Genomic DNA, 17520 nt, shown 5'->3' on the forward strand with positions numbered 1-17520 from the left:
TCTAAAATATTATGATCGCCTTTACAGAAGGCTACGCACGTAATTCTGTATCAGGAGCGTTGCGACGCAGTACATACACAATCAACCACAGATGGGAATGCAAAAGAAAACATTGGCCAAGGAGTACATAAGATTAGTCCTTTTTAGTAATTCAGTGGTAAATTTCTATTTTTGCAGTAAATAATGAAAGACAGGCGCACAGTGCAATATTTCAAGCAGACTTTTCTTGCCGTGATGACATGGCTACCCCTAATGCCGCTAGCTGTATTTAAAGCCGCGTAAATATCTCTAACCAGTCGCTTATTCACTGTACTTCAAAAACAAGGAAGGCGAGCAGAACGGAAACACTCACGTCTTCACGGGCCACCAACGCGTCGTTTCTGCCCACTCGACAAGTCAAACCATCCGCTAGTGAGCTGCGATTTCACTAAAGAGCAAGTGAGAGGCTTCGAAGTCGTCGAAAAACCCGGATGCTTTCGTCACCGTGCAATGACCATGAGGCATGTGCGTCGCCACCGGTGATGATAGCTTTCCGGGGGACGCCATTACCTGCACATCATGTATGCAGGCACTTGCCATTGGGCGGAAAAGTGGTTCTTTGTCTGGGACCTTCGGTCAGAGGAGACGAAACATCGAGCGGGCACATAGCTGCGGTGGCCGCCTTGTCCACAGGTCTAATGCACGCGGCACCAATGATGAGAGGCAATTTAGGGCGCAGTTGGGAAATGCGGCGTAAACGTCTCAAACGAGAATTGGGAGTAAATAAAAAGAAAATCAAAGAAAGGGACGAACGGTGTTGCAACGGCCTTTCCTGCGCCATATAGTATACTTGGCGAATTACGTTGTAGTTCTTGCTATGTTTGCGCAATAAATTTGCGCCACGTTGAACGCATCGTTCTCTCTCTACATTAAGTTGCTGCGCTATTGTACTGTGGGGGACCCGGGGGCTTTCAAGTAACGTCGTGGAGAAAATTAAATAATGTTTTAGCTGCATTAAAACTAGTGTGAGAGCGAAAGCTTCGTTGCTAATGGTTGCACATGGACAAGACGACAAGAACTGCATGGTCAGTTGTGGCCTACGCTCGGCACGATGACCTTGGCTTCACATGGCGCATTGAAGCTTTCGCTTCACATTTTCGGCTAGAAAGTACCCTATACGTATGTTCAGAGCTCTTGGTGAGCTCGGCGTCTTTGAGAAGTAATCAAATGGACAAATGGCACGTAGACTTTACGCCTTTTCTGACGCATCGCACCTGGACGAAAAATGCACTTCAATGGGCAGCTTGAAATGTTTTTGCGGCAGTGCCAATAAAATAATGCTGATTGGCGTAAATACGGTAAATTTATTTTTTACTGTGTCTTCCGCGTTAACGATTCATGACCTGTGGGCGCTAAAGTATATAGTTGAATGGCTTTTACGGAACGACACTTCGACACTTCGGCCCCTTCGGCAAAAGCAAAGCACCCATGTGCTGTTCGATGTCAGTGCACGTTAAAGAACCCCAGGTGGTCGAAATTACCGGAGTCCTCCACTACGGCGTCTCTCATAGCCTGAGCAGCTTTGGGACATTAAACCCAACAAACCAAACCAAAACAAACCGAACTTCGGCGACTTTCCCTACGTTTCGCGCATGCGCGTACCTTGTCGCTGGCGTCGTTTATGTTTGACCGGGCGTTCCTCGCTTGTTCTTGCTCTTCTAGCAGGAGAGCCTAAGAATGGAATTCCAGGCGTTTTGTGGAAAAACAAAAGCAATCTACTGATGTCTGTGAGGGCACAAATATGAGGCCTAAACGCGTGAACCCGGAAACCACGGAATGCATTGACACAGCCACGGTTGCTCGATCGACTGGCCGTGAGAGAGCCATTACAAGCTACATCGTTGCGAAAAGAATTAAAAAGAAAAACAAATGACAGGGACAAGAGCCGCCTTCGCAATATATTCAAGCGAGGAGAATAATTTCGCCAGACGTTTTTTCTTTTATCTTACGCTTCTACAGATGCCACTTCAATCATCTGCCTTCTGGCACTGGCCAATTCTTTCATGGAAAACGTGCGCGGGTACTAGCTTCTTACCTATTGCACAGCTGAGAGGAACAAAAGCCTACAGACTTGTAAAAGAAATTTTCAGGCAATTCCTATTCTGTTTTAAAAGATTACCGAGTTCGTGTCGATCAAAAGAAATTGAAAAACTAATACGCAGAGCGAGCTTCCGTTCTTTGCCTGGTGATAACATGGTTTCATGTTTTTTTTTTTGTGTGTGTGTGTGTGTGTGTGTGTGTGTGTGTGTGTGTGTGTGTGTGTGTGTGTGTGTGTGTGTGTGTGTGTGTGTGTGTGTGTGTGTGTGTGTGTGTGTGTGTGTGTGTGTGTGTGTGTGTGTGTGTGTGTGTGTGTGTGTGTGTGTGTGTGTGTGTGTGTGTGTGTGTGTGTGTGTGTGTGTGTGTGTGTGTGTGTGTGTGTGTGTGTGTGTGTGTGTGTGTGTGTGTGTGTGTGTGTGTGTGTGTGTGTGTGTGTGTGTGTGTGTGTGTGTGTGTGTGTGTGTGTGTGTGTGTGTGTGTGTGTGTGTGTGTGTGTGTGTGTGTGTGTGTGTGTGTGTGTGTGTGTGTGTGTGTGTGTGTGTGTGTGTGTGTGTGTGTGTGTGTGTGTGTGTGTGTGTGTGTGTGTGTGTGTGTGTGTGTGTGTGTGTGTGTGTGTGTGTGTGTGTGTGTGTGTGTGTGTGTGTGTGTGTGTGTGTGTGTGTGTGTGTGTGTGTGTGTGTGTGTGTGTGTGTGTGTGTGTGTGTGTGTGTGTGTGTGTGTGTGTGTGTGTGTGTGTGTGTGTGTGTGTGTGTGTGTGTGTGTGTGTGTGTGTGTGTGTGTGTGTGTGTGTGTGTGTGTGTGTGTGTGTGTGTGTGTGTGTGTGTGTGTGTGTGTGTGTGTGTGTGTGTGTGTGTGTGTGTGTGTGTGTGTGTGTGTGTGTGTGTGTGTGTGTGTGTGTGTGTGTGTGTGTGTGTGTGTGTGTGTGTGTGTGTGTGTGTGTGTGTGTGTGTGTGTGTGTGTGTGTGTGTGTGTGTGTGTGTGTGTGTGTGTGTGTGTGTGTGTGTGTGTGTGTGTGTGTGTGTGTGTGTGTGTGTGTGTGTGTGTGTGTGTGTGTGTGTGTGTGTGTGTGTGTGTGTGTGTGTGTGTGTGTGTGTGTGTGTGTGTGTGTGTGTGTGTGTGTGTGTGTGTGTGTGTGTGTGTGTGTGTGTGTGTGTGTGTGTGTGTGTGTGTGTGTGTGTGTGTGTGTGTGTGTGTGTGTGTGTGTGTGTGTGTGTGTGTGTGTGTGTGTGTGTGTGTGTGTGTGTGTGTGTGTGTGTGTGTGTGTGTGTGTGTGTGTGTGTGTGTGTGTGTGTGTGTGTGTGTGTGTGTGTGTGTGTGTGTGTGTGTGTGTGTGTGTGTGTGTGTGTGTGTGTGTGTGTGTGTGTGTGTGTGTGTGTGTGTGTGTGTGTGTGTGTGTGTGTGTGTGTGTGTGTGTGTGTGTGTGTGTGTGTGTGTGTGTGTGTGTGTGTGTGTGTGTGTGTGTGTGTGTGTGTGTGTGTGTGTGTGTGTGTGTGTGTGTGTGTGTGTGTGTGTGTGTGTGTGTGTGTGTGTGTGTGTGTGTGTGTGTGTGTGTGTGTGAAGCTGCTTAAGCTGGTAGAACGATGACGTCAACAGCAACCTACTGCTGCCGGTAGACCCCGTGGGGCTTGAGTACAAGAGTGAAGAAAGCATCTATAAGTCACAGAGGGAAAGAAGACAATGATATCCATGGGATTATATACTGACCGAAAACGCTGCGAGAACGCCGAAAGTACGTAACCGCTTATACGTAACTAAACATTCTCGTTATAACTAGAACTCAGTCGGTGTTCGTGTGCTGCTAATTCTGCTTAAGGAGGACTATTTAGCTAAACCATTCAGAACGAGTGTTTTTCGGTAAGCTCAATTTTAAAGCGTATCTATCTGAAAATGTTGTCTTTTAGAAGACAACTTCTACCGTTCTTGGTTGCATAACATTTTGAAAGAACTCGTTCCTTCCCTTTTCTTAGGACAAAATTCCGGAACCGTCTCGCAGAAATGGTATCAGCCCAGAGGCTCTAGCTTGTGTCTGTGTGTTGAAACCAAGAGAACGGCGGGTGAAAAAGAGGGTGAGGGTAAAGCGATATACATTATCGCAGCAGAAGGTCCAGTGACAGAAAACTAGCTGGCATAGCAGAGATCCCTTCATGCCAGACTTCTCCGCAAGAATCACACGACAACAGCTTCAAAATTTCCTTCCAACTACCAACTCTTTTTTTTATACGAACGGCTTTCAGAACAAAACTGAAGTTGTCGGTACAACATGCATCTAGAAAAAGGCTTTCTTTTGATTGTTTTTCTGCCTGTCTCGATTAGTGGTGAGTGCATTTTATGCTTTCTTTATTGTCGCTAGAACCATGCCGTTATCCTGGGGCGCCGAGTCAGTTTCTGAACAACGCGTTTGAAAAAAAAAAAAAAAATACTGAAAGAACTGAAACAATATTCAGTTTTTCGCCAACGAAGTTGTTCAAGACTAGATTTTCGTGAACTTGCGATGACATGCGCGGACATAATTTTCAGCACGCACATAATTTACGATTTGAACGCCTTCGAATAGAAAATATATGTAACCAGTCTGCCACAAAAACGATTTTTGCAGTTATTTTATTCCTAAAGATGAAAGTGATACGTTCAATTATATGACGAGAAATGCTAGCTAAAAAATAAAATAATGTTTGCTTGTCCCGAAAGAACGTAGAGAAATCAGCTGAATGGTGAAACTTTGTTTATTTTCATATGAGGGCCCTGTGTATAATTTTCTACCATCTGCGACACCTTAGTGAACTAAGCTTAGAAGAATGCAGTAATCGCATTTTAGGCCATATGTAAAGCAGAGTTAGATACAAAGTAAAAAGAAAATCTTCCTGCTAATATGTTGATGCATCCTATAAACGTAGGAAAATGTTTGTTATCTACCAGTGAAGTTAAAGGTAGAATCTTCTGCTGCTGACAATTTCTGGAGCTTCTCATTGCTTACCTTGAGGCCAACAAATTCAGTATGTACACTTCGCGTCAGCGAACTGAAATTGTTTTTGCATTGAAGTGGGCGATGACACGGAGACGGTTGTTGCTGAGACCTAAAAAAAAACACCGAGTGGCTAACGTTATTAGAAAGCAGGCAAGAATAAAGCAATACAAAAACTGCTGAACACTGTATATTTGCTGAAGGTGTGAGAGTATGTTGTTCTTATCCTGAAATGCTCTTTAATACCGCGTTTATCTGGCATTTAAATCACCCATTCTTTTAACGAGCTCGAAAGAGGAACTGGTTTCAAGACAGTAAGCAGCTACGCAGAACAGTTATAGCTATAAAATCTGCGCATTGGTATTTGCACAAATCCGTGGCAGCCATCAAATATGCCACATGACTGAAAAATGTAAAAACGCGTTAACTGTACTTTACAAAACAACGTGTGTTCTAGATATGTTATAAAAACCATTAACAGGTTGCCGCCGAAAGGGTTCTTTTCTTCCCTAAATACTAAACTTTACAAGGTTTTTATCGCTTTAACGAGATATATAAGTAAAACAGAAAGTAAAGTATTAAATCCCTTTTCGCTTTTCTTACATCCACTAGGTGTATTTAGCTAGCTTATCCTCTTGAGCGGCACTTTTATATTGAGCAAAAAAAATAAAAATAAAAGATGTTAGATTAGAAAAAATGTGCGACATGTTGATACCATCAGCACACTACCTTTTGAGGTCCTTACCAGCGGATATTGATTATCGCCCCATCTCATGCATGTTTACTTTCCTCCTTTCTTTCATCTCCCGCTACCCAATCTGGCGGGTAAACATAGGTGTAAGCTGCATAAAGGTTTCAGTAAATCGATTTCATCCCTGGTGCCCGGACCTTGACAAGCTATTGTAGCAGAAATAGCGGATACCGCATCGCCGACTCCACGATCGACACCTCCTGCCATCAGACGTTAGGCTATTCCCAGATATAAATGAACATTATAAGATAACTTCCTTCGTATCTCACGCACAAGGCACCCATACAAAGCACCCTAGGTATCATCAGCAGTCGACTTCAAATTCCCTCTATGCTATTCGCAACTTTCACGAACAGTGTCGCCGCCACGCGGCCGCTTCCGGTACCGCCCTTGGGGGGATACTCGGAGAACGGCTCGTGCTTCTCCAGCTTGGTGCTGCGTTTCCCGCGGAACTTCTTGCGTGGAGCTCGGTCGAGCAGCGTTTGTAGTGTGTAACTGCTTTTTGAGTTGGCTTTGGCCCGCAGCCATGATAACAGATTAATAATATAGCTTCTATTTTGGTCTGTGGGGCACGCAGTACGATGGGAAAACATAAAAGCAGTCGACTCTTCTATACATCGGTGGGTTCTGACTGTGGGGTCAAAGACGGGATAAGATTGCACATGTTACCTCCAGATTAAATGCCCAGGAAGGAGAGGATAATTAAGTTAATTAATATCTCCGTAAGATCAAGACAGTTACTTTACCGTGAAAAGCATCGTGCTAATCCTGCTCGACGAAGAAACACCCGCTTAGTGAGAGTACGAGGGGCGTAACTGTCTTATTTCTGATGTTATGCATGGGTCTCGTTTTTCTTTGCCGCTCTAAACTGAGCAGAACCAAATTTCGCAAAAAAAAAAAAAATCCGCGACTAAAGCTGTGACGGTTTTCAGTGCGCATTTCTGATTGGAGATGTCATACGTGATAGTACCATTTTTTATTGCCGACCAATTCATGGCCCGCACATCTTTGAGAAATTAAGAACGTTTGTTTCCTATCCGGTTGAATGAATGCAGTGTTTTCAATCAGCAGCTGTCAGATGGACGTTAAATTAGGAGCTTGTATTTAACGTTACGGACGGAGCATATACTCGCAGTCCATATGCAGATTGTTCTCGAAGCCGGAATTCTAGCTGTCTTGCTTGCAAGTAACTATTCTCGAAAAAACGTTTGTGTCAGCACTGGGTCATCACTTGCGAAAGTCAATCCCTATCAGATGTACTGCAAAAAAAAGTAAATAAATAAAAAAAAAACAGGTTGGTTAAAGTGATCACAGTAGACCATCATTATTACTTTGTAGTGATGTTTTCTTGTGCCCAAACTAGGTATAGTAGGTACTTCTATGCATATTTCGAAGTGAAGGGAAAAATTAGGCCACGTAGAATGCGGGGTTGGCCACTCGGCATGCCTGTGCTATGCGCGTGAATGCACAGCGCGACATCTTGAAATGCTGCAGTTTGCGAGTGCCAGTGATCCATGAAAAAAGTTGAAACTTTTATCTATATTCATGCTTATTCTGTCTGCGTTGAACGTTTCTCCGTAGCATTAGAGTCTCCTGGGAACCTGTCGTGCTTACCGCACAACACAGTCAGCAGGATGTTTCACATCACATACCTGACTAGCCATGCTCGAGGGATCTTTTGTATCGCACCCCTGCTACGCATGCTCACAAAGGGCTTGTACGCTGACTGACAATACCGTGCATATCTTCGCACCACAGAAAACTCGCGCGAGTATTTTAATGGAGCTTCAGAAAGCGTAGCCCAGCACAACGCACTTGAAGCGTGACAGCCGGATCCCCTCAAGGGCAGCCATATTGGATTTCCAGTGGCGCCGCCTATAGCCCGTGAAAGGTGCGAATACATGTAGGTGCTTGTGGGTTGGTTGCCGAGCGTCATCGCTATATACAGGCGGGAACTGTATCAGTAAGGGAGAGGACATTATGAACGTTCGCTCTATACAACGTTTTGAAAAATTTCGTTGCTTAATCACGAAGTTGCAGCCTAGTATTAAAAATATTAAATTATTAAAGATCAAGCGCGAGAAGGAGCATATAGGGACATGCACGAACAATAGGATGTATACGAACCACTGCCTACCTAAGAGGTTTATTCCATTGATTTCTCTACCTAACCGAGTAAAGTTGCAGAAATATTTCCAGTTGTTTTCCTCGAGCTCAAGGATTGGTAGGTCTGTTCATAACTATTTTTACTGTCTCCTCGTACCTACGATTCATGTGTGACTATAGAATAATGAAAGTTCTATTTGTGGTTGTCTTGAAGTCGTAGCAGTAAGCACGGAGTTTCACACATCGTTCACATGCCGATTCGAGACTCAGCTTCTCGTGACACATGCAGCTTAAAAGGACGTAGAACATGCACTTTCGTTCGTAGCGGCGATCGTGTACGCAACTATATAAAAGAAATATCCCCAAATGTCATTATAGCTCAATCGGCAGAGCACTGCATGAAACATACGCAAGTGATCGACTTCACTCCGATCGGTGTGTGTGCAAACGACAGTGGACGGAACGAAAAACACATAAATTGAGCGCTTTTCCCTAATGTATAACAATTTAGCTATCATGTTTTCTAAATATTTAAAACCACATTATCTACTGAGAAAAGATTACCCAATTGATCTCCTTCTTCATCAACAAACACAATGGCAAGATTTTTCTTGATGATGAAACCTGCTAGTGTTCCATGCATAGACGCTAGTGTTTCATGCCCAGACGAAGACAAGTCCACTTGTCGAAACATTGGCTCGACCTGCGAACTGAGGCGTACCCCATTTACCTTTGTTCAGTGCTCCTTCTTGCATAGAGAATGTCACATATGTTGAGATGAAATATATCAATCATCGCAAGTTACCTGCCAAGGCCTAAAGTAAATGAAACGGTACAGATACGTAGGAAGTGAGCTCTTGGCCTCTGCACTTTAGTTCCAAGTTTCCTCGAGGGATGGTTGCACGCTCGCAGCAGCGATGGAGCTGCGGCAAAGTTATTTTGCTTGAGGCATTCACTTTGTGTTAAGATTTTTGCAATTCAATAGTGTAGGAAAATGCTGTACACACGTTTCTGCAGTTTTTTACTCCAAAGGCGATTATTAAGATGCCTGAAGTGGAAAGTGAGTACTAAAGCAGAAGTTCTCTAGGCTGTGGACTTCCACCTAAACCCTACAATGTTTGAGATGATATCGCATTTACGTAAAAATCGCGCTTAAGACTGCATGTGCAGCGTATTTCCTTCGATTGCTTTCTTAACTCTTTTCCGTTTCGTTTCAGAATACTGCAGTGAGCCCGATTCGCTCTTTGATAAAGGCCTGGCGAAGGTGCTCCGGTCAGAGCGATTCTCTGAAATAATTTTACCAAACTTCTGGCACAACGTGGACGACTTGTTAGGCTTAAAAGTTGGCTTCTTTGACGGGAAGCTGCGTGGCTTTCGCAGCATTCGAAAAAACGGCCGAAGTGTGTTGAACGTGGATGATTCTGGTAGTCGGCTGACCTTCCACATTGTGGGTGGACCTCTAGTGGCTCGTTACTCTGTTGGTCTGCGGACAGGATATCTGAGAAACACTTTCGACATAGGAGCACAAGTGCGCAGTTTACACTGCTCATTCATCGTCCAAGAGTAAGTGACAATGCATGGTGCGTTCCAGTTGCATGACGAATTCTCAAAGAAATTGGCTCCGTTAGGAGTGGCGACTTAATTTTATTATGTGACTACTAGATAGATCCATTGTTTGTTATTGTAATAACATTGACTGGGAGCGGATCGTCCAGCTGTGTCAAGCTTGTAAATACTTTGTTCTCTCGCTAGACATGTTAGTATTTGGGAGTGATTACCGAAAACTAAATTACAGTGGCCAGTGAGACGGTCTAAAGGCACGTGTAAATTTGTCAGCAGAAACATAACTTAGGTCTTGTTTTTTTTCAAGCAGATATATTGAAAAAGTGCGTTTAGACGACTCCAACTTAAACGGCCCTTCAATACATACTTGCCGATTTTTTTTTTGTTTATTGAAATGCATGCCTATACTATAATAGCAAATGGTCAAAGCAAAAGGATAGAAAGCGGCTGGTTGAGATAGAATACAACGCGGCAAAACCAATGCGTGTCAATATGGAGGATACAAATACGCCGTGCAGGTGTTGATTTTCTCAACCGTAACTGACAATTTTGTACGTTTTAGCTGGCGTCGTACTAACATGCTACCAACGGCCATCAGATATCTAAAAACGTTCACATATTCAAGTATCGTGAGTGTCACCTGAAATTTTGTGCAGCTAGATATTTTTGTAGTAATAGACTGACGGCAAAGTAAAAGAAATTAAGGCATTTACAGACCACTTTCTTTTTTCTATTGCAGTACAATGCACTCTTCGTGTCAGCAGGTTGCGCATGTGTTAGAAACGGGAGCGTCATCAAACACCTAAACAGGCGCTTTATTTCTCGTTTTTACAGGGCATTTTTTAAACAAGCAAATACCGGCCCTGTTTTACATACACTTGGGAAAATTCCAGGTCTTCGCCCAATGAACTTCAGCTTGAGGTCCACGGAGTGAGGATGTCCAGGATTACCTTGCTGCTAGATGAAAGTGACGAACTCAGTTTGAGCGGTGTCATCTATGACATCGTTTTCGACCAACTGAGACCTTTAATTGAACAGAAGATAGGCCGATTGCTGGCTCAAGAGCTTCGAAAATTGGCCCAGGAGACCATCGGGGCAGTAAAGGTTTACGCCACAACCGGCACTTCGCAGAACACGCGAGAACAAGGTATTGGTAAGTATCAAAGACATAATACTGCTTTTAAATCGCGACAAAATTGCGACACAGAGCAGGTTTTACTTAAACACTGTCACGCAAACACTCAGCAGCGCTTTGCTTGTGTTTATTGCGCTTGTTCTTTGACGCGAGAATCAAATGTGCTGAACGTGTATAGCTGCGGTTTGCTTTATCCTAGAGATGAATTGACGGGGCCTGATGAAAGGAAGGGTATGAGAAGTTACCTTAAGTCATGAAACTCGAGCTACTGCAGTCTAGAGCGCAGAAAAAGTAGCGGTGTTCATAACAGCGTCGTCAGTCGGTTCTGCCCAACGTGCTTCGTTGGCAAAAACGTTTAATGCATGCACCTGTCTTTCTTGCGTTGAAATTTTAACAAAATATTTAGGATTGCTCCCGCGTAAATATGTTTCAGAGATTTTCATTGCTTTCAGTAGCGCAAACGATAGTAAATTTGGAGTAGTCACAGATATAGATAAATGTTACAAAGGATTTCAACGAAAAGTGTTTGGACAAAGCCAAGATGGCGAAAGGACAGGGAAAAATGAATAACGTCCCGGGTTCATTGCAGCGCGAACGCATGACTGAGGGAGAATAGTCAGATTTATGTAGATATAAATTGAGGGAAGGGATCCTACACCTGAAATTTATGAGAGACACCTGGCGTTGATGTGAAAGACACAATCCTGGATTTCTTTTATGCTTCAAGTGCTGAAAATCGTCAAAAGATGGGGCAATCTATATGGTGGATTGCAGTGCATCAATGTGCACTGCAATCTTGCCTTTGTAGTCTTTTTGTTTCTTTGTAGAGCAATGCGAAGAAAACAAGATAAGCTGAGATTACCGAACTCTACTTTGTTGCTGCACACGTTTAAAACTATTGTTCTTATCATCGTTACAATGATCATCATCATTACCTTGACAAGGACGCACCATCACCCTTTTCTTCGTCATGAAAAAGTCTGGACCCATAAAGAACACGTTCCGTTCGGTTACTTTTTCAGAATCAGGGGCTAGTCTCACCTGGAGGAAGGCGATCGGCAGTGCTCGGAGCTACCTGACACTGATAAACAGCAACAATAGAGAGGGCGCCACCAGCGTTGGGTTGTACAATGGAAGAAGACATCCCCGCAGGCCTCCGAGGAGGATGTTTGAACCTCTCTTGGGTGGGCTGGAGCGCCAACGGGATATTTTCGATAACTGCTTGAGAACACTAGTCGTATCCACTGGCTTCGATCCAATGCCCCTTCCCAACGACTTGGAAGAATTTGCTGCCTCTGTAGGGAGAGTGACCGTGATTGAGGGCAACGTCACTGGCCTATCCAGCATTCGCAGGACCGGCAAGAGCTCGATGACACTCGACGACTGCGGTCTGCAAGCTCAGTTCAGCCTGGGGTGCAAGGGGCTGACCGTCACTGCAGCGGCCTCTGTGACCAACTTCCTTATGTCTACAAACGTAGTGCTCGAAATGCAGATTCCTGAAGTGGAGGCGCGGCTGGAGATTAAAGAGTAAGTGAACCTCAGCATACGGGAGGTACATGCTATAACATGTTAGCACCAGGTGTTTATGGTAAGATCTAGGTGCAGAATATTTCGGGAAAAAAGGCGAATGAGACTACCGTGCCAGTCTGCGAAGTGCTTACTACATTGCATTACAAAGTAACAAATGCAAATCATGTCCCAGGATCTAAACACGCAAAGCGGGACAGTGAGTCTAAAATTATTATGAGGGAAACTAAAGCAAGGTTTAGCAGTCTCGAAAGGGAACGAGCGGTTTGTGATGGGCAGTGAAGAGTTTAAAGGGGTAAGAGAATATATCTATTGAAGGTACGTATGACAGCAGGTCCGGACACATCAATACACCATCATCATCATTATCATCATCAGCAGCAGCAGCCAGACTATACCCACAAGCGGGGTGAAGGCCTCTTCCATACTCCTCTAATTAAACCGGTCCTGTGCTAGCTGCATCCACTTTACCTTTGCGAACTTCTTAACCTCATCCGCCCACATAACTTTCCGCCGCTCCCTGCTGCGGTCTTCTTCCCTTGGAATCCAATTTGTTACCCTAAGCGACCATCGCGGTTGTCCTCTCTATCACTACATGCCCTGTCCATACCCACTAGTTCTTCTTGATTTCCACTAGAATGTCATTAACTCGAGCTATTTCTCTGACCCACTCTGCGCACTTCCTCTTAACGTTACACCTGCCATTTTTCGCTCCATAGCCCTCTGCTTTATCCTCAACTTAAGTAGAACGCTTTTCGTTAGTCTCCACGTTTTAGCCCTATAGGTGAGTACACGTAAGATGAAACTGTTGTATATTTTCCTCTTGAGCGACACCCGTAAGCTGCTAGTAATAATCTGCTAGCTTGCCAAATACGCTCCATTCTAATCTTATTCTCCGTGTTATTATCCTTTCATGGTCGGAATCTGCGGTTACTACCTCTTCTAAGTAGACATATATTCGCCTACCACAGTGATTTGCTACCTATTTATACTGCTGTTCACTTCCTAGGCTGTTCAACATTACCTTAGTCTTCTGCATATTGACTTTCAAGCCCTTTCTGTTTTTCCTATCTAGGTCATCAATCTATTTTTTTTTTCAGTTGATCAACTTTATTAGTCAGCAAATCAGTGTCATCAGCGAGTCGCAGATTACTGACGTACTCTCCATCGTCCCTTATCCCTAACTGCTCCCATTCCAAGTCTCTGAATACTTACTCTAAGCAAGCTGTGAATAGTACTGGGAGATCGTGTCTCCTTACCAAACACCTTTCATTCTATGGTTGTTGTGCAGCCACTATAAATATCTATGAACCCAGGGGCATAATAATTAAGGGAATAAGGATGTACTGGAGTGCATGTCTCTGATACTCTCTCATCATGAATATTAACTAGCTGCATTACTCAACAAAAAACGTTCTACCACGTGCCCCTTTCCAGAGCTCCGGAACTCATTCACAGGGAGAAAACGTGGAGGCTCGCGAAAGTTGTTTGACTCGAACAGAGAAAAAGGCTAATCATTGTCGAAAAGATTTATGCGGGTAATATTAATGGACAAGAAAAGATCAATGTGGATCAAAGAACAAACACTATCAATGGCATCTTTGTTGAAACTAAGAGAAAAGAGTCTTGGTTTCATCGGAGGAGCATGTCTAAGGGCCAGAGCCCTTCTCTCCCGCCTAGTACACAAAGGCGTACCACACTTGTCTTTATGCTATTTTAAAAAGGTTGCGACCCCACTTAACGATAAAATTTCATCACGCGTTAAATAACGGCGTACGCCGAAACCAATTCTATGTGTACCGTATGCACATGACATGTTTCGTTGATGCTTTATCACCGGCCTTTCGTGTGATTCAGATGAGTCATTGTACTTAACTGAATGCTGGGTGGTACAAAGTGTTTCAACTATAATTACATACATGAAACAGAGTGATCTATTTGGGTAGTTTTAAAGAGACCTAACCATGCATTAAATTTTTTGGCATTTCGTTTTTGGAAAAGAATTTTCCAACATAATATTTCACATATTCAGTCAATATACTCGCAGATCTTCAAATGCCTCAACAGCTTTCTAGGTTTTGCCGTTAATGTTCAAAACGCGTGCCACTGTTGTTGTTTTTTTCGGCAATGTGACTTATTCGCTGCAAGTGCGGAGAAACTACAGAAGCAAGAGTTTTGTACGCGTCGAAACCTTAAACCGCTTCGTCGATACCACCATACTGATGGCAAGAACCGAAAAGAGGCAATGAAGGTCATCACCTGCCTCCCTCGCATCACAACAAGAAAACGCACAGGTATTATTATTTGAGACTTTATTGCCGCCGATACAGGAGGTTCCCCTACTACCCCACCCAGGTACGCAGACCCCAATAGGGGACTGGGACTCCGCGACTAGAAGCGCGCAAGATATACATTGATTCTTCGCGGCCTCAGCCGCCAGGCGGACGACCTCTTTTTGGGTGTCAAGGGTTTCGCTTTGGAGAACGGATTCCCAAGCTTCCGTGTCACGAATGTTGGCCACTGCCCCAGGCGAAAAGGGGCATTGCCAGATTATGTGATTTAGTGTACCTCTCTGTCCGCAGTGTTCACAGTTTTCGTGTTGTCTGTCATCTACTTTTAAATGGTGCAGCCATACCGGGTTAGGGTAATTTCCGGCCTGTAGTCTGCGAAGACTTTTGGCCACTTCGTTGTTTAGCTCTTTATGGGGAGTGGAGAATGTTTTTCTGTTTAGTTTGTAGTATTCACAGATCTGGTGCAGCAAAGTCGTGGTGCACGCAAGCTTAAGGCCACCCTCTCTCACGCAACGTGCGCTCTGAGGGCTTATATGCTTCGACACATTCACTACTACCACCGCCACTGCCAGTTCTTTCTCCTTGGCGTATTGTACAGCTGAGCAATAACAAACCAACTGATTTACGATGACCGAGAACACAGGAAACGGCGTCGTCACTTCGCGACCGAATTATGGAACAAGACGCCCGCTTGCAACTCCATTATAGTTTACGTCGACGCAAGCATCCAAGCCTGCGAAGTGATAACAGCAGTTTACTGCCCTAGCAAGTCTTTACTGAACAAGACATCGAAATTTCAATTACCAGAACCTCCATCTTTTTGTGCGGAACTGCTTGCAGTGCAAGAGGCGCTTCACTCTGTGGCCGCCATTCCTATGCTTCCCACGGCCCGTATAATCATACGTACTGATGCCCCCCAGGCGACAAAGCTACTTAGACGCGTTAGTAGTAGCCCAGAAATCTGCCTAAACATGCACAGTCTAGCGGCTCGCATACCACATCCAATTCGTATTGAATGGACTCCGCGTGACCTTTTAAATGCTCAAAGCCATGCGAATTTTGCGACCCGCATTTCAAACTCAACCTTGACATCGCCAAACCTCATGAAATTGGACATTGAACCCTACTTTTAATAAGAAAGGAGCACCTCCGACGTCGTACACGTGCTCTTATACCTCCGTGTACGGTGTATGCACATCGGAACTTAGGCTATTCCCATCAGCCCAGGATAATATTAGCTTATAATATTTCACTGTGCTGCCCCAGAATTAAAAGGTCTTCCGGAATCCTCGACCTGCGAGATTTTTGGGATGCGTAAATCATTACTGCTGTGTTTACAGAGGTCCTAATGCTGTTTTGCTTGATGTCAATAACTTTTATTACCCTGACGTCGAAGCTTCATACCTCCTCACCTAAACTTGCTTTGTTTTTTGTTTTCTTCTCTACCGCGGGGCAGAACTTGATATCAGGTGGTCTGCCCCTGTTGAAAGGACTTAAATAGCGGAAGAGGAAGGAAAAGTAATTGAAATTGAAATTTACTTCGGAACAGCGGTTTTTACGATAAAACCAGGTAAAAAGCGGTAGGAACAGCTTGAGGAGCCCTGACCTCTTTGCCCGCAGAGCATGCGACGAAAGCGATACATGTATGAAATACATGTTGGGTAAGCTACAACACATTCGAGAGCCAGTAAAAGTAGACAGTAGAAACCAAAAAGATGAGAAAAAAGAAAGAGTATATTATAGCGCAATTCATTTAGCGATATTCTGGTTGTGTCAATATTTCTATCCATGAAGATATGGTTTAAAACTCTCGACAATGAATATTTCAACATTTGTTAGTTTCGTATAGTTAGTATAGTCGAAGTAAGGTTGATAGGTCTATGACCCCGGCTAGAACACATTGAAAGCAACTGTCAAGGCAGGGAGGTAGGTTAGGTTGATTATAGTTATGATTATGTTAACGATGACTAAGCCGCTTACCTAAACTGCCTGACACACTGTGACAGCGCAAGAGGACTTCTTGGTCTTGCTTGAAAAATACTTTCTATTGCCTTTTTTTTTTCAAGCGCTCTTTCTATTTTTACAGGAACAACACTGGACTACATGTCGTTGCCTACGAGCTGAACTTCACCGCACCAGTTACTGTCACACCGAGACCACTAGGTACAGTCGGCACCGTGGTGAATTTTTTTGGCGGAGTGTCTGAGGTCACACTTGGCGAAGAAGAGCTCGAGCAACTTCGGATGTCATCGTGGAAATACGTGCAAAAAATTGCTTTCGCCATTCAAGAATTCATAGCTGATCCTCCTCTTCTTCCCACACGCTAAAAACATGGCAATATTTGCTATCGTACATGCACAGAGGTTTCTTATGCGGCCGTGTAAACGGCCCAGCTAAAACTACTCCTGATCCTAGTTATTCCAGCAGAACTGTCGAGAGTAATAAATACAAAACCAGTTTTTGGTCAAAACGCTGTGAGTTTCCAAAAAGAGAGAAAATACTTTGCTAATGGCTTAACAGGACTTAGTGCAGCGAAAATTCGTTTGCGACAAGGATGAACGCGTTGTTCCGGTCACCATATTGAACTTTCACTGTGGTGATCGTATGCACCAGTAGCGGAAAAGTTGCAGGAGCCCTATGTGTGGTATGCGTGCCGCGTGCTGACACACAGAAATTGATATATGAAAATAAATTGGGCAAGTCACTGGCCAAATACTGTCCTGGCGTAAGGTGCCGTGTTTACAGAAACAAACTTTAAAGAGCCATTTCCAGCCACTTCACTTCACACAAGCTGAGCACCAGACCATGGTAAATCTTGTACCCACTGGGTACCCGGAACTAATGGGGACTGCACGTCAGACCTCCTGCATGCTAGGCAATTGCTTCAAACACCAGTACACCGCTACTGTCAGGGTGTTGAAAGAAATCGACATGAAAGGATCAAGACAAAGGACGCGCGTTCCAGCAGCATGACCCGAAGTGGAATTGCAGATTGTCATGCTTTCCCGGCGTTGGTCGGTCATCACTTGTAGAATTGGCGTAACAGGTTCGTATTGTAATAGTTCTTCTCTTGAGACATTATTGTGATTATGTTATTGAATAATTCTGG

General features: G+C 44.2%; 1 protein-coding gene across 1 annotated transcript; it reads left to right on the plus strand.

The window, feature by feature from the left end:
* Positions 1-4215: 4215 nt before the first annotated feature.
* Positions 4216-16881, plus strand: LOC146198975 (uncharacterized). Its single transcript, XM_084592686.1, has 5 exons — positions 4216-4391; positions 9113-9458; positions 10352-10611; positions 11616-12120; positions 16498-16881. Exons 1-5 carry the CDS (start codon positions 4337-4339, stop codon positions 16736-16738), a joined length of 1407 nt encoding a protein of 468 aa, XP_084448812.1. The 5' UTR covers positions 4216-4336; the 3' UTR covers positions 16739-16881.
* The last annotated feature ends 639 nt before the right edge of the window (positions 16882-17520 follow it).

The sequence above is a fragment of the Amblyomma maculatum genome, chromosome 2, assembly GCF_055883805.1.
Source record: "Amblyomma maculatum isolate TAMU_Amacu chromosome 2, ASM5588380v1, whole genome shotgun sequence".
NCBI classification, from domain to species: Eukaryota; Metazoa; Arthropoda; class Arachnida; order Ixodida; family Ixodidae; genus Amblyomma; species Amblyomma maculatum.

Coding starts and splice junctions, on each gene's coding strand:
- LOC146198975 (XM_084592686.1), top strand. CDS start 4,337: ATGCATCTAGAAAAAGGCTTTCTTTTGATTGTTTTTCTGCCTGTCTCG. Junction 4,392..9,112: donor TCTGCCTGTCTCGATTAGTG/GTGAGTGCATTT, acceptor GTTTCGTTTCAG/AATACTGCAGTGAGCCCGAT. Junction 10,612..11,615: donor CACGCGAGAACAAGGTATTG/GTAAGTATCAAA, acceptor TTACTTTTTCAG/AATCAGGGGCTAGTCTCACC.